The 24,236-nt window shown below is 42.6% G+C and overlaps 1 protein-coding gene across 3 annotated transcripts in view; it reads left to right on the top strand.

The window, feature by feature from the left end:
• SQOR (sulfide quinone oxidoreductase) overlaps positions 1–24,236 on the top strand; it is a 40,794-nt gene that overhangs the window by 2,470 nt on the left and 14,088 nt on the right. For 2 of the 3 annotated variants that reach the window (XM_074327793.1, XM_019756666.2), the window contains exons 2-4: positions 14,362–14,612; positions 16,968–17,138; positions 21,522–21,575. In XM_074327793.1, coding sequence (XP_074183894.1) covers positions 14,379–14,612; positions 16,968–17,138; positions 21,522–21,575 — 459 coding nt within the window. In that variant the 5' untranslated portion in view covers positions 14,362–14,378. Of the gene's footprint in view, positions 1–654; positions 788–14,361; positions 14,613–16,967; positions 17,139–21,521; positions 21,576–24,236 lie in introns of those variants that run through there. The other variant, XM_019756669.2, reaches the window with a different exon arrangement.

Here is a 24,236-nt window from a genome sequence, read left to right as displayed (position 1 = left end):
CTAAATTTTGTCCCCTCAAAATTCATATCTTGAAGCCCTAACCCCCAGTACCTTAGAATGTGACTGTTTGGAGATAGGGTCTTTTAAAAGGTAATTAAGGGTGAATGATGAAATCCTAATGGTGGAGCTGTAATCCCATTTGACTGGTGTCTTTCTAAGAAGAGGAAGAGACACCAGGAGGAGGCCTGGTTATATAAACACTTGTCATTCTTTACTGCAATAATTTCCAGTTCTGATCAGTCTGAGATGTTAGTAGAACAATTTGAGTACCTGCTTGTGAACCTCCACTTCCCTTTCCCCCTCATGTAGAGGATGACAGAGTTTTAGAAAAGGAAGGGACCTTTGAAGCCATCCGGTGCAATTCTTTATCTTTTGATGAAGAAAGCATGCCCCAGAATGGTTAAGGACGAGCCCTACCTGGGATGTGGACCTGGGTCTTCTGACTCCTAACACACCCTCAGACAAAGCTTCGGCAGGACTGGGAACTGTGTCATTTAGTCAGACATCGGGAAGACAGGACCTTAGGGAACCTGGCACACCTGTTACCTTGCCTGTCCTTCATTCTGTTCCTAAACACTAAAGGATTGAGTTTGGCATCTCTTCAATTATTGTCGAACAACAGATGTATAACTTGTAATGAAAGATTCTTTTCTCATTGCATTAAGACCTCAGGGAATAATATGCCTGACTAATTGGCCAGTCCTTGTGTATGAGGAAACCCCATCCACCCTTCAGAGTCCTTTTGTACGTGAGACTCTGAGTGGGAATCCCAGCTCTCCTGAGGCTGGTAAGTAATTTCATTGTGATCATTGAACAGAGTCAGGAGACAAGGCCTAGGCTGATCCCTGCTGTGTGACTGGGAACAAATTAATTCCATATGAGGCCTCCCTCTCCAGTGTGTTGTGTTCTATACTTTGGGGATCGGCACACATAAGCATATGCAGACATGGAAAGGACACTTTCAAAATACTTGACTCCAGGCCAACTGTGAATGATGGAGTTGAAAGGGAGCTGAACTGTGATGCTTTATATGCTAGGACATAAGTGGTCAAGATCCCACTGGTTAAAGCAAGCAGAAAAACAAGGCACTTCCCCATGTATATAATTCAGTCAAAACCTTTAACTTTTAGTTGGAATAATTCAATTGCCTGACATTATTTCCTTTCCTGGAGCCACAATACGATAGTTTTCATTCTGTAAATATAATTCTTACTTTTTGCTCAGCAAATGTATGGCTTAGTGAAATTGTCAGACCTCTCTATTGTAAGGCTTCCTGATTGTAAAATGAGTTTAGGCTAGGGACAGTGGTAGGAAATTTCTCAGCAGCAAAGGGAGCCATGGTTTCATTGTAAAGTCCTCATTAGTAACTCTTAAATCGGTAACTCTTTAAAGAAAATTCCTGCAGTCTGCCCCAGAGAGTTAAGGAACTAAAGAACCCCAGTGTGGTTGTAAACCCTGAATCATCGAGGCGCTGTATACGATTGTGTTTCTGTTTCCTGGATGATTTGCTCCTGGTCCACTACCAAAGCCTTACTTCACAGCTTAATATTTAAACAAATATTTAATTATATTTAAACAGGTTCAGAGGTAGAGTTCCAACTGGGCCCTGCAGGACTAAATGAAGATTGTTCCATTTTCTTTATTTGTTAACGATACAGTAATCCAATTTCTGAACACGCCGGCAACGATAGCACTGCCATTACTCAAGAGCAGGTGTGCCAAGAGGAAGGGTGCAGCCTGTGCAACCCCTCCGTAGCACACCTCTCGTTCTATTCTCAGTTCCTTCTCTCTCACCCTGCTTTGGACCTTTACTGCACTTGGAGTAATCCAGTATTGTTACACCTTCTCTTTGTTATAGCCACTGGAACAAGGTCACAGTTCACAGTCTGCCTTCTTTATCCGCTATAGCTAATTTGTCACAGAGATTCCTTCAACATGTGTTGTGCATTTACACCTCCACCTCTGTTCTCATTGTTTCCCTTAAGCCCTCGCTGGTGCCAGAATTTCTGAAACAGCCACTTAGTGGGTCTTCATATTCCTAATCGTTCCTGTTACACAATAGACAGACTCTTTCTTCGTATTCATCACAGGCTCTGTAGTGCCTAGCACAAGGCCCGACACATAGTACACACTCAAAAATGCTGAACTTAACTGAATTGCTCCAATTCATCCTCTCAACTTTCCCGGGGGTGGGGGGGGGGGTGTCGTCAAAGACATCGGTTTTGTTAAGAACTTCTAAGGACTCTCATTGCCGTTAGCAGGGATCATGAGCTCAAATGCAGGCCAGGGCTAAGCAGGTGACATAAATGAGTGGTATAGGCCGAGTGGGGTTGTGGGGAACGGGAACCTCCTGCAGGATCTAGATGGGCAGTGACTGCTTAGTTCCAGCCAAGTGTTCACATGTTCTGAGAAGGTGGGCCCGGTGTTGTCAGAAAGGCCAACAATCTAGACTTTTTTTGGTGAGATACCCAAAGTTTTCATGTTGGCACTAATTCAAAATTTAAGAAAATAGCACGAGCCAAACAAAACACAGCTCTGGTCTGCGTTTGTCCTGCAGCTGGCTACTGTGTGATCCCTAGACAGGATTATGATCATTTAGGGTTAAGCTCCCAAACCACAACTTTGCTTACACATGCCTATCCAACCTTGTTTCACCCTCTTCCCGGTGGACGTCTGCTGTAGGCTGCCCTCCTCCTTGACCACAGGTATGCGATGCTCATTCTAGGTGATTCCACTTCCCAACCCTTAGACGACTCAAATGTCCCAAACTATTCCAGATAGGCCCTTGCCTTGACTGCTGTTTCTGCCCATGGAATTCCTCTCTCTTCAGCTGCCTGGATGACTTTTTTTTTCCTCCCAGGGCCCTTCCTGTCTCTCATCCAATCATTCTCTTTCTCCTGCCTCGGGTCTTATCTGAATCTTTATTTGTATTTCTAATGCTAGCACCTAATCAGACCCGTATCACCACTGCACCATCTGGACCACTGCCCTCGTCTCCTAACTGACTTCCAGGACTGGTTTTTTTTCTCCTCCAATTTAATTTGCTCCCTGACACTAGATGCATTGTCTCAGAGCCACCCCCTTTGTTCTCTATCTTCTCATAACTTTGAGTTTTTTCAATGCCCTAGCATGGCTTTTTATAATTGGGCTGGAATATTTTTTTCTTGTCTACTTTTCTCAACATCAGTCAAATCTGGTTGAACGTCCATTGCCCAAACATACTCTGGGCCTTGCCATCTTAGTCAGGATCTCTGGGAAACAGTTGACACACTGGAACATGTTATTAAGAAAGGTTTAATGAAATAACTATTTACAAAGGGCAGGGTTAAAGGGAACCAATAAGAGTGATGAAGCAATTGTGTTGCTTTGGGGCTTGAAGAGGCAAGTAGAGGGAGTGACTACCAGAACCCCGAGAAAGAGCTGTAGCTGAGGAGAGGGCCACCCCACAGGAGCCAAGGCCTCTGGGATACAGCCTACAGCTGAGGCTCAGCAGCGGGGGTCTGAGGAATAAATATCCTAATCTTACTCTCTTTCCATTCTCCAATATACTGGTGCCTCCCCATTGGTGGACCCCAACTGGAAGCCAGAGGACCAGTGGATGCCCACCTTACAGGTCAGCTCTCAGGGCTCACAACAGGGCAGAGAAGGCTGGAGCGAGAGCTGGAGGGCAGTCGTCATCTCTTTGATTCATTTACTTCGGCTATTCTTTCCTCTCGGTGTACCTCCCATAGCATTTCCGCTGTCAAAATCCCACCAGTCCTTTACCTTCTGCTCTGTCTGTTTCACCAAGCTTTCATCGATTATTCCTTCTCTCATCAAAACACCTAAGGTGTTGAGCTGATACTAATTACATTGTGCTTTGCTTCTGCTAGTTCAGTTTAAGATGAAATATACACCCAGATTTTTGGAAGCCAACCCCAACTCTCCTTCCACTAATCCAGAGATGATGTAGGTGTTGAAAAATAAAGCTACTTCATTTTTTGCAACTGTTCCTGAAGAGGTGGCCAGAGAGATCTACATGGCAGAGGTTTTCTGCCTGCTATGCCAACTCTCTGGACCACCCCAGGGGATGACAAGAAGGGCCCAAATACTCCACGCGTGTCAGTGGGGCTAGACAGGACCAGAGTCTAGAACCAGAGGCTGAAACCACCAAGAGGTTTCAGTCTCTTTGGGAAAATAGATGCAATAAAATGCCAACAAATAACAGTGACCACAAGAAATTTCCAAGAAGGTCAAGATAGGTATAGGACTTGTAGAATCACCCTGGGCTGGAGGGACTAGAGAAGCTGTGACTTGGGCTGGACTTTGGGCCATGGCTAAGACAGGAAACAAGAAAGAGCATTTCAGGAGGGATGAGGGACTCATATGTACTCCATTCCACTAGGATGTAAGCTCTGTTAGCACAGGGATGTGACATATTCACTGTTTTCCCCCCCAGCTCCTAGCACAGCACCTGGCACAGTGAAGGATCTCAATAACCGCTGTAGCCCGTTTGAGCTGCTATGAAAAATACAACAGACTGGGTACCTTATAAACAGTAGAAATTTATTTCTTACAGTTCTGGAGGCTGGGAAGTCCAAGGTCAAGGTGCCAGCATGGCTGGGCAAGGACCCTCTTCCCAGTTCATAGTTGATGCCTTTCCCCTGTATCCTCACACAGTAGAAGGGGTGCAGGATCTCTCTGGGGTCTCTTTTATAAGGACACTAATCCCATTCCTGAGGGCTCCACCCTCATGACCTACTCACCTCCCAAAGGCCCCACCTACTAATACCATCATATTGGTGGTTAGGATTTCAACATATGAATATCTGGGAGACACAATCATTCCGATCATTGAATGAATTAATAGATAGATGGATTTATTCACTACCTTTACATGTCAGATGTATGCACATGAATGAAGGTGCAACTTAATTCATTAAAAAACTATATTGAGTATGGAGGAAAACACAGAGCGCGAGATACAATTCAAGCTGGAAAGAGAGAGTGGTGCACACGTCTAACTATCCTTACCATTCTAATATTTAAATTATACCTTTTAACATTAAAAAAACTTTCCCCTGAAATTTGGAGCACCTTATTCTTGGCCTACATTATCAGTAGCTGGCAAACTCTGCTGTTCTTCCCTTAGCACCTAAAGCTAATAGACTGGGAATGGGACCAGGACTGGGGTGGGGACATTTGTCCATTAGCACAGGTCCTTGTATGTAGTACTCAGTGAATACTTGTGGAAACATTCTTAGACACAGCAGAATTGTGACCACGCAGATTGCATGTCACTCTATTCTTTCCGTAAATATATACTTAAACATTTAGCATTGCAAAATGTAATTTAATTTGCATTTGTATAGGAAATATGTAAATAAAAATATAGCTTCGGTTTGGTGTCCTGATTTCTGGTTCTGCAAATTTAGCCACTGTGTGATTGAGACCAGTTCAGTATAAGTATAAATCTTAATTTGCACATATATTTGTATGCTGTAGAAGATTCCTTCTTTAAACACCTTTCTGAGCACTTCTGGCTGATGATACTTTCCCTTCATCTAGGTTAACGGGTAAAAGAGATATGAAAACTTTCCTTGGTGGAGAAGCTATCTGAAGTTTCAATACAGCAGGTGATAGAGTGTGACAAAAGAAAGGAGGGCCGGAGGCTATATTCTTCCAGAGTAATTATTGCACTAAAAATTCATACTGTAGCTATGTTATTTAGTTGCAAGAATTTGGCCCACTCACCCATAATTATAACATTCTACAGTAATATGCAATTAAATTACTTTTAAAATGTCACTGGAAAGTTTAGTGGATATGTAAAAAGGAGCAGAACAAAAATTTGTTAAACATATAAAATCTTCCATCTGAACAGTCAGTGAATGCATTTTAATGTAGGTGAATTAAAATGTACCTGGGTTTTGTTTTAATCAGGTATGGGAAGGTAAACACACTGGGAGATGAATGTCAAGAAGGAAGATGGTTTTACTGAAGTTCCCTAGGAACAGGAGGCATAGTATCACGTTGGGCCACCTGGGAAGCCACAAGGTTGGTTAGGAGGCAGAAAATTTGAGGATAAAATTTGTGAGGCACAGGGAACAGGCTCAGCACGTTTGGGATTGGCTATTTTGAATAATTTTAGTGGGCTCTGGGGTAAGGGCTGCCCTAGTTGTCTGATATCTGACCTGGGATGGTTAGGGCAGAGGAATAACGCCTTCCGGAATGTAAAAGCCAGATGGAGGAAGTGACTCAAGTATGGGTCTGGGGTGGGTTGATTTACTTAAGAAAGATGTGCTCCCAGGCAAGTGGTTTACTGTCTTCAAGGAGTCAGCTATCGTTGGTGCAGTCTTTTAGGATTAACGAAGCCCCAAAATGTCAATCATACAACATAGAAAATTAAAAACATGGTTAACATGGTGGGACTCACAGTATTTCCAGTAAATTTTCATGAAGTATCTCATACAGTGCCACTGATAAGTGCCATGAATATAACTGCGTATGTTACTCGCATGTACTTCAGATTAAGATGAGATCGTGTTAAGGAACCATAGTATTTATGGGGCAATATTTGGCATTTTCTTGGCACCCAAAGTGGTACTAATTTGGTCACAGTAAGTTTTTTTCCTGATTTGGACCTGTCCTTCTATAGCTTAAGTCAGAGGGTCTGACGGTCAATTTTCTGTGTCAACTTGACTGGGTCATGGTGTGTATTCTGGGCATGTCTATGAGAGTGTTTCTGGAAGAAGCTGGAGCCTGAGCTAAGCAGATTGCACTTCCCAATGTGGGTAGCCTCATCCAATCAGTTGAAGGTCTGAATAGAACAAAAAGACTGATCCTCCCACAAATAAGGGAGAATTCTTCCTGCCTGACTGCCTTGAGCTGGGATATTGGTTGTCTCCTGCCTTTGTACTTGAACTGAAATATCACTTCTTCCTGGGACTTGAGCCTGATGACTTTTGGACTGAAACCACACCACTGGCTCTCCTGAGTTTCCAGCTTGCTGACTGCTGGTCTTGAGACTTGTCAGCCTCCATAACTGTGAGTCCATTCCCTGGAGTGTCCTCCATGTAACAGGGAAAGTGATGTTTGCTTTGATTTCTTCCCTCCCTCTCTTCCAGCTGCACCAGTTGAATCCTGGTTTTGTCCTTTATTGGCTGTGTGGCCTTAGGGATGAAACCAGTCTCCGCAGCCTCATTTTTCTTGTTGTAAAACGGGGATGATACGTCTTCCTCAAGTGTCTAGCATGGAGCCTGACATCTAGGAATCTGGTGTAGGGCCGTGATGAGCCAGTTTTACAATAGGCATCAGGACCTAGCTTCAGATTGTTCAAAGTAGCCATGCTATGCTGTGAAGGGGTGCAAGGCAGACTAGCAAAGTTCGGGACTGGTGGAAGGAGGGACTGGCTAGTTCAGTTAGTCCTGGAGGGGCGGGCTGTAGGCACCAGGGGTGGATTTGTGCAGAAGCAAATGAAGTTTGCTTCAGGGCCCCTGTGGGTGCAGGGAGTTCAACTTGTGCCAGGAGAGGAGGGGTAGCCAGGTTGTAACGGGGAAACATTCCTATGCTTCTATTTCCGATAAATTGCCTAAAAGAGATCTCAGAAGAAAGAGTCTTGAATCTCCAAGGATTCAGACATTTATTGTGATGTATTTTCTCATTCGAAATTAATATTAACTGTTGTTTCTAATTTTGTATTTATAATTTCAAATCCCTAAATTGTATAGGCTTCAATGCCCATAAAACCTGAATCTGCCCCTGCCTAGAGGCATCCCCTTCTTGGGGTAGCAGGTGTCTTTTGTCCTGTTGTGCCCAGCCCAGCAAAAAGGCTGTCGCAAGATCAGGAGCTGGGCGAAGGTCAGACTGGGAGTTTCTCCACCTTGGAAGAGCTAGCTCCTGCTAATGGTTGCATTGCTGCTCCAAATGGCATTCAGAAAAAGTTGCTATTCACAAAAAGGACTCATCGTAGGGCTGGCCTTGCTGTTGACTCATTGTGTGACCTTTGGAAGAGCACTTTGCCTCTCTGAGCCTTAGTTTCCCCATTTGTAAAGTGGTATCACTACCTCCAGTGTGGGCTCTGGGTGTGGGCCCCGTGAATTGTAAAGCTCTATGCACACGGGAGGGAAGTCGGATTGTAATTGTGTTGCTATTACTTGTATTTCTATTTTCTTGCTATTACTTGAAATATGTCCAGACCTTAACATTTCAGTGACTACAGAGCAAAGCCGGTGTCTACTCTGACTCACTGTTTTGATTTTTGTTTTTTGCTGTTTCATTCATTTAAACTTTTTACTGTGGAAACTTTCCAGTATATACAAAAATAGACTGCCAAAAGGAATGCTCATCTGTATCTATTAGTTGGCTTCAAATTATTATCAACTGATGGCCAATTTTGTGTCTTCTACACTCGAAACCTATTTCTACCTCCTGTAGTTTCAAGCAAATTCCAAATCATTTCAACTGTTAGAATTCCAGCATGTATTTATAAAAGATAAGGGCTCTTAAAAATTATATCAATGTAATTATTGTACCTCTCCACCACAAAAAAAGTCCAGATTTTCTTTTCAATTTACTTAGTAAGCTAAAATGTAATACTATATGCTTCCTCCCACCCCATCCCATGGGACTTAATCAAGCTACTTTACATGGAAATAAAATTCAGCTGGCAGGCATTTTGTCTGAATTTTCTCTGGGGTCTAACGCTATGAGATCTCAATTGAGGAGTCAGTTTGCGTTAAACTCTGCTACTTAAATTAGTGATGTGACCTTAGGCAAGTTCTCTAACCTTACGCTAAACCTTCATTTTGTAATCTGTAAAATGAAGATACTAACATCCCCTTATTAGCTATTATTATTGTGACAGTTTCTCCCTAGTTTTTCCTACAAATCCTGTCTTCTGGAGGTAATTTGCTTGAGAGCTGTAATGGATGCTATAACCTTAGGGATGATTTAATAGAATTGCCTGGAAAGCCCAAGGGGGAGGAACTAGAGGAGGAGGAGGCTTCCGGGAGCCTCATCACCTGGGCACAAGGTGGAAGCTGGACCATGTTGTGTAGACAAGGCTCACTCGTGTCTCCGAGACTGAGACCCACAGGGATACAGACCAGTAAGACATAACAGCACAGAGTAAGCTTGGCCCAGAGGAGCCGGTGGCCCAGAGGTTGGGTGGGAGGAATGGGGTGGGTGGGGAAAGCTGGAGACTGTTCATTGTCTGTTTTCCTCTTTGATTTTGGAAGTTTTCTACAAAGGTTGTGTGTTAAAGGTTGGCCTGTGCTTATTGAAATCCAGAGCAAAGGGGGCCCAGCGTGGTGTAGGACTGAAATAAAACAATTGTGAACTATACAAAGACTCATTGTTTCCTCAAAAGCAAAAATAGCTGAAAGGTTGACTGCAGGTGTTGCTGGCTGATGGATCTTTCATTAAGAATGCTCTGAGTAATCCTTGCTTAGAGGCCAGCTTTATTTGAAGTAAGCCAGATGTCCTAGTTGACACCTGGTGAGTAGCAGGTAACGTGGTGTAAGATTAGGGAGCTTTTGACTTCAGGGGATCTGCGCTGTTTGTCCAGGTAGGGCCACTGTGGGAAGGTGGGGAGTCCCAAAAGACTTGTCTAGACCAGGGCCTGGAGCCGGTGGCCAGTGATGTAAGTAGAAGACGCCCAGCAGGCTGTCTTTTCAGTCACCAGGGATTTTACTTCTCCAGTTAGACTACAGATAAAGCAACATGTTAATTTTGATCCTTTGAAGGGGGCACTCAATTGATTTAGGAGTAATTGATGTTTTTTCATCTAACTTAAAAGTATAACATTTAATTATAAATTGTATTGCATGTGCCACTTGTTAAATGAAAGTTATATTTTCCTTATTTATTGATTTAGAGGGTATGTATGTTTCCCCTTGTAAGAATGTAGAGATAAAGTGGCTACATTCTTCTGTATCATTGGTAGTTAATTATTATTTCTTAACCTAAGAAGTAGATATGTTTCAAGCTACCTTCCAGAGAGACTAAGTCATATTAAATTTATGCTCCTTAGTTATTTTGTTGACAGTGGTTTTCTGTTTCTTTTCCGCTGACTTCAGAGTCAAGTTGACCTTTCTTAGCTTTTTTTTTGATTTGTGGTTAAGATTGTGTGACTGTTGTTTCCTTCAGTTATTTACTGTTGTTGTTATCAGTTTTGGTTGTTGCTGTAGACCTGGTTTAGGTCAATATCAGAAGTGCCTGTTGGTTCCTGAGTGATGTTTTCTGACACTGCTCCTAACTCCAAATGTATGATTTTTTCCACATCAACCAGTTCTCCAGTGTGGTGTCCAAAAATTCAATTCAATTCAATTCTGATGTTAACTCGCAGAATTATCTGAGACACCGCAAGTTAAGGGCTCCGTCCCACAAGTCTGCTCCCACTATAGATACCAGCTGCAAATGGGGTCCCAGGCTACCTATGCTTCTGCCTGGCTGACTATAAAATTGGGGTTTCCCAGGATACCCCCTCAAGTTTGATAAGTTGCTAGAGTATCACACAGAACTCAGGAAAACACTTTACTTATGAACCAGTTTATTATAAAGGATGCAACTCAGGAATGGTCAAATGCAAGAAATGCACAGGGCAGGGCATGGGAGGTGGGGTGGTACAGCGTTTTCATGTCCCCTCCGGGTGTTTGATGCCACCCTCTCAGCACATCAATGTATTCATCAACCTGGAAGCTCTCAGGATCTGGTTGTTCAAGAATTTTCTTAGCATTCAATCTCCAGCCAGCCTCTCCTTCCAGAGGCTAGGAGTGGGGCTGAAAGTTTGAAGCCTCTAGTCACATATTTGGTCGTTCTGGTGATCAGCCTTCATCCTGAAGCTACCTAGGGAGCCCACCTCAAGGCATCTCGTTAGCACAAACTCAGTTATGGACAAAAGGGGCTCATTATTATTATTATTTGTCATTGAATAACAACCTTTTACTACTGAAATTCCAAGGCTTTTAGGAGCTTTGTGTAGGGAATCAGGGAGAAAGACCAAATATATAGATATAGATATAGATAAATATATAGATATATATAGAGATATCTATATCTGTATCTGTATCTATATCTAATATATATAATATATATATACGTTTATAATAAATATCTCACAGTTCCACAGTGGGATATTAAGAAATTATGACTATGCATTATTGCCCTGGACTGTTTGTAGTCTTTGACATAGAATCATGCCCCGCCTTCTCCACAAACAGCATTAGGTTATTGTTCTGATCCACAAGTTTAGATGGTTTTACATTGTTAGAATTAGAATGTTACTAAGATTTTCAGGTTTTATTAAATTTGAAACACTTCCTCTAACACATTATTTTGTGGTTTTGAAATTGTTTATACTTCACATGTGAAATTTGACTGCAAAGGCCAGGCATTCTGCTTGATGGCTGTTACTAATGAAGTTGATAATGATAATAAAGTTGACAAAACTGGTTCAGAAGGACTTTGTGTTTATAAATACTGATTCCAGAAACAGGCTGTGGATAACTGCTGAAATAAAACAAAACTTACCTTCTTGGCTAAATGAGGGAAATAGTTGCATAAACACTTCCTCTTTCAAGAGAAGAAGCATGTTGTGTTAGGCTGCAAGGGAAGTGGAGGTTAAATAACCTCAGATCTCAGAGTGGCTAGAAACCAGAAACTTAGCCAGGCTTCCTTCTAGAGCATTATTTTTTAACTCTTTTTATGGGGTTAACATGTAGTGTAGGACACACAAAAAAGAAAAAGAGAAAAGAAAAAAAATGGCATCCCTTTCCTGAGAAGTGAGGAGTTTTGCTGTGATTCTATCATTCTGTGGACATTTATAAAGGCAAGATTTGATGATTTTCTATTCACCATAAAATATCATTTTCCTTTCCTACCAAATGGCAACATCTTAGTTGGTGATATCCTCCACTCCTCAATCGTTAAAAAAAAAATCAGATTGAGTGATTTCTAAAATTTAAAACAGTAGAGTTCATTTAAGAAAACTTGAGAAAAGCGCATATAAAGCAGAAGAAAAAAATCATTATAGTTATATAAATATTGCTAATAATTAGATGTCTGTACCATGAAAAATAGTTTCTCTTTTCTGCAAAGTGTGGAAAATATATATATATATTTTTAACATGTCATATTAGCATTGTTTTGTTGTTGATAAAGATCACAGAGAAAGGAGAGTGTTGTGGTTTAAGGTAGAGACTCTGGCACCAGAGTTCCTGGGTTCAAATTACAGTCCACCACTTATGGGCTGTATGAACTTGAGAGTCACTTAACTGCTCCCTACCTCAGTTTTATCATCTGTAAAATGGGGATGATAATAGCAGCCAACTCAGAAGTTACATGCTTATGTAAAGGACTTAATATACATTAGTTATCATCATCAAAATAAAGATTTTTATCATTACAACATTAATATATGTATATTAATATATGTATATAGTAGAAATTTTATAAACTACGGAAAGGCAGAAGAATCAAAATCACCTATTAACCCAGTGTTAACATTTTGGTATCTTGGTTTTGGTACATTTTCTCTTGCATAGTTGAGTTCATATTGTATTTCCAATTTGTATATGGATCATAACATAAGCATTTTATGTGCTCTTTCTAAACATAATTTTGAAGGACTTATATAGTCTTTATATAACATCTTATGTAACCATGTTTTACTTACCCTTTCCCCAAAGTTTTGACATTCAGACTGCAATCCCTGCCCCCCCACTGAAACAGTCTGGGACCTGAGTGGTCCCTGGCCAGTGTGGAACCTACAGTTTTTTGTTTTGTTTTGTTGTAAACAGGACCTAATGAGATCCAATCTATGAACCAGTTAACTGAGTGTTCACCATATTATAAATGAGTACGTGAGATACATCTTTGTAAAGGTTTGTCTTCTTCAGTATTAGACGTTATTTCCTTAGACCCTAGTCCCAGAAATGGAAATGCAGGATCAAGAAATAATAAATGTTGTTTTCTAGAAGGGTCATACTGATTTTAAACTTGCAGCAACAATGTATGAACCTGCCCCCACTTTCTGTGGCTCCCAAATCTCTGGGTCGCTCCTCATCTGAAATATTGAGGAACTAGTCAGGGTGCCAAAACATTGCATAGAATTAATCAGCCCTCAGGCTCCTCCTTCCCACTTCCAGTCATTTCTCTCTCCTCCAGGACCTTTTCTTCTTCCTTTCAGAGCTCTTTTCCCTGTCAGCTTTCTCTAATCCCCTTGTTGTAGCCTTCCTCCTCTCCAGTTGGGGGGGAAATGATATTATTAAAATGCTCCCATTAAGAAGTTAGTGACTTGTGCAGTTAGAAGTGTTATCCACAGATGGGTCCTTGCATTTGAATAAAAGGGTTCCTGGAACAGTGTTGAACTCAAAGGACTGAACTTGATGGTGGAATTTGGGACACTGTAATACCCAGAAAGGGAGCCATTTTGAGTCTGGGCCCTTCAAGTTATACAGCTAGATGGTAACCAAGACATAAAGCCAGTTCTGTGGATGGGGGAAGCCAAGGCCTGTTTCTGAGAAGACTTCATTTCCTCATTGTCAAAGCACTAACTTTCAGAGCAGAAACACCTTTTCCTAAAGGTTAAGTGCATCTCTCAGAGGAACTATTACGGGGAGATTCTTTACTGATTGGCTGTAATAAAAGACTGGTCAGGAGCATGGGTAGATTCTTTACATAAAACATAACTTTACGACACCAGGCAGGGCTCCTTTTATGGCTTTTTAATCATCCGGTTGAAATTGTCAAAGGTGTGGCGGTCCTTTGCTTGTGTGTTTGTAGCCTGTGATTCAAGTTGTGTGTCCCTGGGCAAGCAGAGCTAGGAGGTTTAAACTCTGAATTTGAAACCTTGGTTTGAACTCTGAGTCTCAGAAGGTGGATTTCTTGCTGGAATATTTCTGTTTCAGCAAGGTCTTAAGGGCCCTTTATGGCAAGGAATTGTACACGTGTGTCTGTCTGTGGACTCCTACATCTTAGATGGACTGAAAAGCCAAATAAAGAGTTGAGATGTGTAGCTGAGAGGAGAATGGGTGACAGCTGGATGCAACCACAGGATGCCCTAGATATTTTTAGATAGACAAGGATGGGTACAAACTAAATATTAGAAAGAACTTAAAAGATGAGGCTTCCTGGGTTCAAAGTCCGAGATGTCCTGAAAGGAGGAAGGGGAGAAATGGAAAGCTTAGCCAATTGTTAGTTACCAGACAGGTGCTCTCAGGAGATTCTGGGACCACAGTTAGACAGAAAGGTGGTCTTGAGGGAGATGGTGGGCACCAGCTGGAGCTGGCCAGGTGCCAGCCTCCCCTTCCTCCAGAAAGAAAATGTTTTGGTTGCATAATGGTTCCTTCCTTACTCATAGCTTCATCTGTTCCTTTCTAGCCTGATCCAGTCTGAAGATGACCCCGCTGGTCGCCATGGTGTCCAGCCCCCGTGCCCGGCTCTTTGCCTGCTTCCTCAGGCTGGGTGCTCAGCAGGCCAGCCCATTTCAGCTGCACACAGGGGTCGGCCTAGCAGCCAAGAACCACTATGAGGTGCTGGTGCTGGGTGGGGGCAGCGGTGGGATCACCATGGCCGCGCGTATGAAGAGGAGAGTGCAGGCAGAGAATGTGGCCATCATTGAGCCCAGTGAAGTAAGTCTCCCCCTTTTGAGTGCGTGTGTGTACATGTGCATGTGTGTGCGTATGTACTAAGGAGTGGGGAGGGGATGACTGTCAGGCACTGGATGTCGTGTCCCTGGCTTAGTGCTTCTCCTGGGCACAAAAAGCATGTAGTCCAAAAGGATTGGAGAAGGTAGAGGAAGAGAGAGAGGCCAGATCTCTTGGCTTTATGTGTTCTTCTCTGTATTAATTTCTTAGGGCTGCCATAACAAATTACCACAAACTGAGTGGGCTTAAAGCAGTAGATATTTATTCGCTCACAGTTCTGGAGGCCAGAAGCCCTAAACCAAGGTGTTGGCAGGGCCAAGCTCCCCCATGCTCTCTCCTAGCTTCTGTAGTGTGGTCAATCCTTGGTGTTCCTTGGCTTGTAGTTGCATCACTCCAATCTCTGTCTTCGTCTTCACCTGACCTTCTTATAAGGACCCCAGTAACTGGATAGGGCCCACTCTAATCCAGTATAACCTCATCTTAACTTGCTTAACTTACACCTGCAAAGACCTGATTTCCAAATAAGGTCACATTCACAGGTACCGGGGTTAGGACTCCAACCTGTCTTTTTTGGTGCAGACAATTCAACCCAGGAAACCCTCCACCTCCAACATCATGTCCACAGGAAAATCAACGGTCATTATGCTTTCCTACTTCTGTTCCAGTCTGGAGAAACGGTGATGAGTTGAGGGGCCAGGAGGCCTCTGGGAACGTGTCAGTAGGTTTCAGAAATTTAAGTGCAAGGAATTATAATCATGTTATAAGGCAGAAAAAGGTAGCTGACACCAGGAGGGAAGTCAGAAACTGTTCGTAAGGCACTATTTCATGAAAACTATTTTAAGATTGTCTAAAAGCTTTAGAAAAATACTTGAAATTTTTGGTGGTTTGCCTTTTTCCTGAGGAACCAGGCACGTACCAGTTGGGAGCTGTATCCTTGGGAGGGAAAAGCAAAATGGATTTGGTACCTGTTTGGTGGGGAGGGGAGGGCAAGAAAGTCTCCCCTGTAGCAAATGAGGCTGTTGTTATCTCTGACTGGTATGCTGTGAACTGAGAGGACACTAGGGGATGTTCTCTGTCACGTTCCTTTTCAAAGTGATTCAGGGACAACATTTTAAATGACAATGGTTTGAGAGCTGTGTCAGGTGGCTTATGGTGTATTGTATGTAACCCTTAAACAGGGGCTACTCTTTGTAATAAGATGGCTGCTCTGAGACACTGGACACAATTCAGGAGGCCCGAATCACTTCTGTCTTGCCCCTTGAGGAAGTACACAGAACAGGAGTTTCTCCAAGGAGCTGCCAGTGGCTCAGGCGGTTGGCACTTTCCTTCCGGTTCTGGTTTAGTGATTGCTGGAACTGATGCTTATTCATAGTCTAAAAAAAGTCCTAACTGGTATTTTCATTCCTTTTTCTGGTATAGAAGGACTTGAAATTGTTGAGCTCTCACAATTGGAGACCTCTGCCTCTTCTCCTCTTGGCTCACATCCGTTATCGGCTATAGGGAGATTGCAAAGCCATTCCTCATGTACTCTTCACTGCTCTGTGGGGGTTGGCAATTCTGTCCAACCAGTTTGAGGCATTTTGGCAATGTTGAGAGCTCTTGGTCCCCCAATCCACTGCATAAGTGAACTGGAGTTTTCAGAGGCCATTAAACCAATCTGACCTTTGCCACTGAGTCAAGAACTTTCACAACCAACTCAGATCAAGAGTGGACCATCTGAAGCAAGACAACTCCAGAAAATAGTGGAAGTTTGGGCATGTTGCATTATGGGGTAGCATTTGGTGTCTACTCACTTTGGGTGTAAAACCTCTTAGAAAAGAGAAGGGGGGTTAATACAGCTGATGGGGAATGTCTGTGTCTTCCATGGGCTTGGGACACAGTTGGAAGTTAATGAAGTTTTGAGGATCCCCAGAGTGGCTGTAAACTTTTCAGACTTACCATAGTCCCTACAAACTTCTGAGGAACCATATTTAGGTTACTGGGCTTAATTTTCTTTATATCTGTGCATATAAATGTATCTATAATGTGTGTATATATGCATGTATGTACAACATACATATGTTAAATACCCAATCAACTCCCAGCAGTAAATAATACAATGGTTACTAAAGACAGTTTGTGGCTTTTTTCAAAGATCTTGGCAGAATTCTTGCATAAGTGACTGCCCTTCAGAGCTTAGGAGACGTCAGTGGGAGAAGGGATGGGGAATAGCCTGGAGACTGTCTATGTGATGCTCCAAGGGCCAGGGGGGAGTAACCGAGAGAGTCTAGCTCAGGTACCTTTAGTTATGACCCTTTTTATCAGCCTCAAGTTGAAATGAATCTCCGAATACTTTTTCAGAGACACTTCTACCAGCCAATCTGGACACTGGTGGGTGCTGGTGCCAAACAGTTGTCTTCCTCTGGCCGTCCCACAGCAAGTGTGATTCCATCTGGTGTAGAATGGATCAAAGCTAGAGTGGTTGAGCTGAACCCAGACAAGAACTGCGTCCACACAGACAACGGCAAGGAGGTAACCACTGGGGTCCTTTGGCTTTTGTTAATCCGAGGGCTTGTATGAAATGCACAGCCATTAGCAAACTGGACAGCTTCATGAGCAGAGGGTGGTGTGTGTGTGTGTGTGTGTGTGTGTGTGTGTGTGTTGAATACTGCATGAGATGGGAGGGTGTGTGGTGAGTGGAGGATGGGATAGAAGGGAGGACTGAGTGATGATAAATTAATAAATGAACAACTAAGACAAGTATTTGTGAACACCCACTGTTTGCTCTGTTGCTTGGCACAGTATTTTGCACCTGAGTGTTTATTGAACAAATACTACTGCTACGTGCTAAAATGGCAGTTTCCTCCTCCTTTTTCCTTTGAAATAGCCAGCTTCTCTACCTGATGGATGGAATCCCAGAGGAAGGGAATGTTGGAAAATATCTATCTCAGTTACACGACGGAGAGCTCTGCCAGGGTTGTAAGGGAAGGTTTGCGCCAGAATTGCTGTTGCTGGAGCTGGAGGCTCATAATTACTCAGCAGCATTTAGAAGTCTCCCCCCCCCCTCACCAGGGATCAAAGCTTTTCAGCCACTGCTGCCCCTTTGATTGAGGGGATGAGAACAGGATGGTGGGATGAAAGGCTCAGAAGCCATTTGCAGCATCATGTCCCCTCACTGCTGCTGAGCCCATGACAGCAGCAGACTATGCAGCAGCCATCATGCTGCACACTGCCTCCTCCAGGCTTCCGTGGTTCTTGGGCCCCCAGGGTGTTATTGGCCTTAATACCCTCCTCACTCTCCCTCCAAATTGGGCCTTCTGGCATTTAAAAAGAATTGTAGAATTTGAGAGTTGGTTGGAATCTGAAACGTTTTCAAGTCCAACCCCTTCCTCTAGGCAGCAGCTCATTGGCCACAGGCATTCTTAAGCTTTCCTTGGGTCATAGATCTTTCGAGCACCTGATAAAAGAATGCACATATGTACCAAATTTTGCATTTGATTTCAAATTCAGAGATTCTTTGTAGCCTTTCCTTAAACTCTGATCAAGATTACCTGCCTGCCTCTGGTTTCCTCTCTTCCTTCCTTCCTTCCTTCCACAAATATTTATTAAGCATCTACTATAAGCTATGTACAGTTTTAGGGATATACGAGTGAACAAAAACAGACAAAAATTTTTACTGTCCCGGATTTTATGTTCTAGTGGAGGAGGACGTACAATAAATAATAGACATAGTAAGTAAATTATATAGTTTGTTAGAAGGTGATGAATATTAATGAAAAATAATAGGGCCACATAATTGGGATTGGGACACGGGGTGGGGGATTAAATTGAAAATGAATGGGTATTTACATGTCTCAGGGTCAAGGAATTCTCTAACAACAATGAAGAGTTATTCCTCTTCATTTTTTAAGATTATATGAAATTTCTGCCTTTAGTGGGTCAGAACTGTAAAGTCTTTCTTATTCTTTCTTGGGCCCCCAGTGTGTTATTGGACTCAATACCTTTCTTGTTCCTTGTTCTTCCTGTAGGGTAGGAGAGGATATCTTCCCTCTTTTGTGTGGAGAAACCCTTCAACTATTTTAAGATGGTTCTCACAGTCTTGGTCAGTCTTCTCTTCTGATAGACTTGCCTCCTTCCCCACTTTCCTTGACCCTTCCTCATATTTCATGGTCTCCAGTCCCTTCACTACCCTCCTTACCCTGCTTTGGACATCATCTGGTTTGTTCATCCTCTATGAAAGAGGCACCTGGAAGAGTAAACGGCTCTACAGAACAGCCCAGAAGAGAGTGGCACCATCGCTCCCACAGTCGGATATGGCGTAAGCTAGCATTTGCCCCATCCTAAAATAAATAATATTTGATATATTATTTAATATTGATTTTAATTAAATTAAGTTTTTATATATTATTTTACACCTGTTGATGAACTTCCTTATTTCCCCCCAGAAAGTCCAGGAGAGCAGACTGAATTAAACACAAAATTGTTCTCAGTTCCCAAGATTGAGCCTTGGGGCTCATTTCCCTTGCCAGTTTGCTGCCTGCTCATAGGGCCAGGAGACTTGTATCTTATAACCCACATCGCCCTTTTGGTACAGCAGTGCCTGCCCACATTGATTGGACTATTTTACATTACAGGACTAGCTCAGAGCTCTTTGTGGTTGGGTTTGTGCTCATCTTAGGATCTCATCTCTTGAGAATGAGAGGCACGCGTGGCGGGGGGTCGGGGGGTGTGTTCTCACTTCCGAGCCCTGCTTAGACTTCCCAGGCTTAGACCCTTACGAAAGTTGTAGTGTCTTGTTTTAGGGCTGGGAAAGAAGTTGGTGCAAGCTGGTGGGACTTCCTTCCAAGAATTTTAAAGCAAAAGTATTTCGTAGTCAGGTATCAGAATTCTGCATATTACATACATCTCATGGGATATGTCGTCTTATTGGTTGCACCAAGTGGATGCTCAAGCAATGTTGCTATTATTATTTTTAAAAGGATACATAAAAAAAAAGGAAAAGGAGCTATTTATTGAGTCTCCACTATGTGTCAGCATAGTTCTTGACTGCTGACTCTCTGAAAGCAAGTTTGCAATCTGCACACCCATGTTGATGCTCGTCTTTTTCCAGATTACTAAGAGATACCTATTAATAGATGAAATGGATAAACATCCTTTTCACTAAGTTATTATGCATAGTTTCAGAATTTACCTCCCCTACCACCTGTATAAAATTAGAATATTTGCCCATATTTAGGCTTCTGGCGAGGTCTGCACTGTTCTCTGCAGTTGCTCAAAAGTCTTGTCTACAAGTTTTTGCAATTCCTTCGAGTTTAGATCGTCTGGCCTCAAAACTTGAATTCGTTCAAAGCCTTGAAGCTTTCTTTTTATTCTTTGCTACGTTAGGGTTTATCCTCCCTTAATGATTTTTTTTCATAATCTTAAGCTTATCTGTTATATTTAAATTCTTGGAATATAAAGAATAGCCCTAAAAAATAATCAATATTATGCTCTAATAGAACCATGAGACACACACAAACCAAAGCCTTTTCTTGTTGACAGTGTTCATGTGTTTTACATGTAGATAATCAGCCCAGACCCCATGCCACCTCTGACCTCACATACCCTGAAGACTCAACAGAGTTCAGTCATCCACTTAATGGGCCCAGTACACTTTCCTACAGAACAAGGAATTTCAGAGCACCCACTGTCAATGGAAAGGCAAATCATATGGATGATGATATATATATATATTATCCATCCACTTTAATAAATGATATTTTTCACAAGCAACTGAAATCATTCGTCCAACAAGCATTACTGAGTTTCTCACTTTAATTTAGTTCTTGGAATATAAAGAATAAGATAACCTTTATCCTCTGGGCGTGTTTGACGTAGTAGGGGAGGACACTGCTGTATAACATGACAAGTGTCATAAAGCATCAGGTACACTGTGCTAAGGGAGCCCCCAGGAGGGGTCAGTGAGGAGGAAGATTGAATCATAGGAAAGCCTCGCTGTGGAAGTGACGATGGAGTTGCATCTTCTGGATCCCAGGGCAGGACCTCGTCAGTGGCTTGCTCCTCTTGACTCCCCAGCCTGGGCCAAGCACTCTTGCATCTTGGAGTCCCCTCTCTCCAACTGGGATCTGCTCAGCTTGTGTGCTTTGCTTCTCTATTTAGTGCAAGAGTGAGGCACTCACCAACTGTTGCTTTTCTAAGCTTCTGACTTTCATCGCTAGTTTTCTAAGCAAGTCCTTCTTGCTTATGCTTTTTGGTTTCAACTTGTTTTCCTCCTGATCCTAAACACGCATTTCTGTCATGATAAATATAGAGGCTTTTCCTCTCAGCATGAATAATCACAATACCTCTATTTAAAGAGGGGACTTTTAAATTCCAAACAGATCATTAAATAAGATCAGGTACATTATATTACATCCTTTTCAATGACCCTCAAAATAGCAGTTCCTCTGTTATGATATTGATCCATCTATACGACAGGTCAGATTTGCTTCAGATTCACATATTACCCCACAGATTTTAAAGAAAGTTGATTTTTTTTTTTTTTTAAATTAGAAAGTCATTCTCCCACTCCTCCACATGAAAAAGTGTTAACACAAGCACTGCACAAAACATGTGGCCTCTTTGCTGTCATTCTCCACTGTGTAAAAATATAGGAGTCTCTAGCTCTCAGAAGTCAGGCAGGTTATATAATATTTGTGAAGCAGTGAGGTGTGGGGCAACGGAGAATGGTGGGCATGATGGCACACTGGGACCTGAGTCCCTCCCTGCTGCCCTTCCCACCACTTATAGACCCACGTTATTCATATTAAGAAATGGAAACATGGTGTTGGCCACACACATGTCTGGGGGCCGAGTCATCGCTTGGACTACCACTTTTTGGGTCCTGGTCTAAAATGGCATTGTTTTGTGTTGCAGATCTCCTACAGATATCTTATTATTGCTCTCGGAATCCAGCTGGACTATGAGAAGGTACAGTTTTAAACTACTTCTGTGTTCACTGACCTACTTATGCCAAGATTAAACACTGCATTTAGTGGCTTTATCTTCATTTTGACAAGAAAGACTACTAAGAAATCCTCTTCCAGTTTTATTTCTTAGCAGTCTTTTTATGGTTTTAAAAGTCTTATCTAAGATTCTGTCAATGATAATATGATCTAGCTCTAAGCTTTAATCAGGGTTCAGCATGTCCATGCTCTAATGGGAATTCTTGTAAAAGAGCAACCTTTTCCACATTTACAAGAAAACTGCCTTTCTATATAGGACTGAGTTGACTGCATTACAGATGAAATTTTCCTTTGAAAATAAGATTTAGATTACGAATTCTTAAGCAGACTTTAAGGGTAAAATACCAACAATTAATTTATCAGAAGCTAGGAGGAGTTCTGGGTTTTGCTGTGTAGAAGCTGGGTGTTTGGTATGAAGTGACTGACACAATATAAATACTACCCTGGAAGTTCCTTAGATCTCCCTTTTCAGTGAACTAGGGAGCCAGATGCTGTCTGACAATTGTGAGGTTCAAGTTTAGTTTTCTAAAACATGGAGTGAGTCAGTAATGATGATTTCTACAAGTTTATTGGGGACTCTGGATAAATAGTGGAAGCACATAAAGCATCGTGATCACCAGGCCACAAACTCCAGGAATGTGATACAGGCAAGGGCCTCATCTGAGTTGTTTCTCAGTAAGAGTCTTTGAAGTGTGTTTTTGTATAAAAACCCAGAGTCATGACAGGTCCAGGGTGAGGGTAGTGACAATGTCCTAGAATGTGTTCTGTGAAGTTTCAAAGGAGCCATGAGTTGGTGTAAAGGTTGTGATGGGTTTGATCATGGTGTCGTGGTCACGAGTCTCATATAACAAGGTATGGAGTAGACGATATGGACAGAAGTGCCAATTACAGCTTCGGGGAGGTCCACGTCTCTCAGAAGAGCCCCAGAAGTGTTGAGATGTGCCGTCTTGGCTAAGTCCATGGTACCATCTCCCTGACGGTCCCCGTGTTGTATGAGCAGGACTGTTTGAAGAGACCAGTATTGAGAGTCCTTGGCAGTCTCTTGCAGGAAACAATAATATTTAAAAGTAGCTATTATTAGGGAGTCTCTACTAGGCACCAGAGACCATGCTAGGAATTTAATACTGATTCCTCACAACTACTTGTGAGATAGGTATTTTTATTTCCACTTAAGAGACGAGGAAACTGAAGCTATTCTATTACCTGGCACTCTTGGATTGCAGACAATAGAAAACTACTCAGATTATTGCAAACAAAAAGGGGATTTATATAATGAGCATACCGAAGTGTATGGATCTCTAGGGCAGGAATGTAGCTGGGCCTCCAGAAGGGCTGGATCTTTGATTTGGGTTCTGCTGCATCCCAGGCAGCCCCTGTCTGCCCCGCTGTCTCTGCCTCTTTCTCCTGCCAGCTGCATGAGGTCTCTGCAGTGTGGTGGCCCGTGCGCTGGCCTGATCAGTGTGATAGGACACTCCACAGCTCCCAGCGTATAGCCTATTACTGTGCAGCCAAAGTGGGGTCCGAGCTCATCTCTTCCTCTGTCTCCCCCTGCCTCCCTCTACTTCCCAGAGAAGCAAGTTGGATTAGATGAGGCATCATAAACAACCCTTTATGACCAGGTCTTCCTAAAAGGTGGTTGGTTGCCACCTTATAGCACCTTTACGCTTAACAAAAGCTTCTTCAGACTAGAGAAAAGCAATGAAGGTGATAAGCGATCAGCTGTTTGTTTATCCTTGGATAGTGAGTTTTGCTTTGGGAACCAGGAAGTACCTGTGGTAAGAGTCCTAGGTAGTGGTCAGGGGCTTCAGTGTCTGGTTCTGGAAGATTCTAGGTGGGTCTCTCAATCTTGCTCTACTTCAGTTTTCTCATCCGTGTTTATGGTCAAATAATATTTCCCTCCTTCCCTCAGAGGGATATAGTGTATATACAATGTTAGCATAGATGTGAAACTGCAGAAGTATTAAAATGCAAAGTAATTTGATAATAATGAATGATTATTATTGTCGAAACTGCTAATATTACAACCACTTAAACTGCAGTGGGAGACATGATCAGTAATCAGAGGAATAGTTGCGCTTAACATTGAGTGTTGTGGAGGAGGTCATAAAACTGTTTCCTTGAGACCTGAGGGATAGGTGTCGAGTGACTCCAGAGGCGGTGGCCCTACATTCTGGAGAACAGGCTGGGGAGGTTCTGGTGACTGTTTTTTGAGTTTCCTGCTCTTGCTGGAAGAGCTGGTGCCTGAGTCTCTTAACTCAATCTGTGCCATCTTCATTGCGCTCTGTGAACCTTCCAACATTTAAGACAAGTGTCCGGTTAATCTTACTGGCAGGACTACACTAACACAGAGCACTGATTATGTATTTTACATGCATGGTCTCATTTACTTCTGCCAACAACCCTAAGAAGCAGGTCCTTTTATCCCCATTTTACAGATGATGAGCATGAGCTTCTCAAGCCTTCTCAAGTGTGCATCAGAGTCACCTGCAGGGCCTATCAGAATAGACTTCTGGGCTTTTCGGGAGTCAGGAGGTCTGATTCAGTAGGTCTGGGGTGGGGTCTGAGAATGTGCATTTTCAGCAAGTTCCCGGGTGTGTCTGGAGACCACAGTTGGAGACCCAGTGGC

The sequence above is a fragment of the Rhinolophus sinicus genome, linkage group LG03 (assembly GCF_036562045.2).
Source record: "Rhinolophus sinicus isolate RSC01 linkage group LG03, ASM3656204v1, whole genome shotgun sequence".
Lineage (NCBI taxonomy): Eukaryota > Metazoa > Chordata > Mammalia > Chiroptera > Rhinolophidae > Rhinolophus > Rhinolophus sinicus.
The sequence above is the reverse complement of the archived record's forward strand: the minus strand, read 5'-3'. Positions and strand labels throughout refer to the sequence as shown.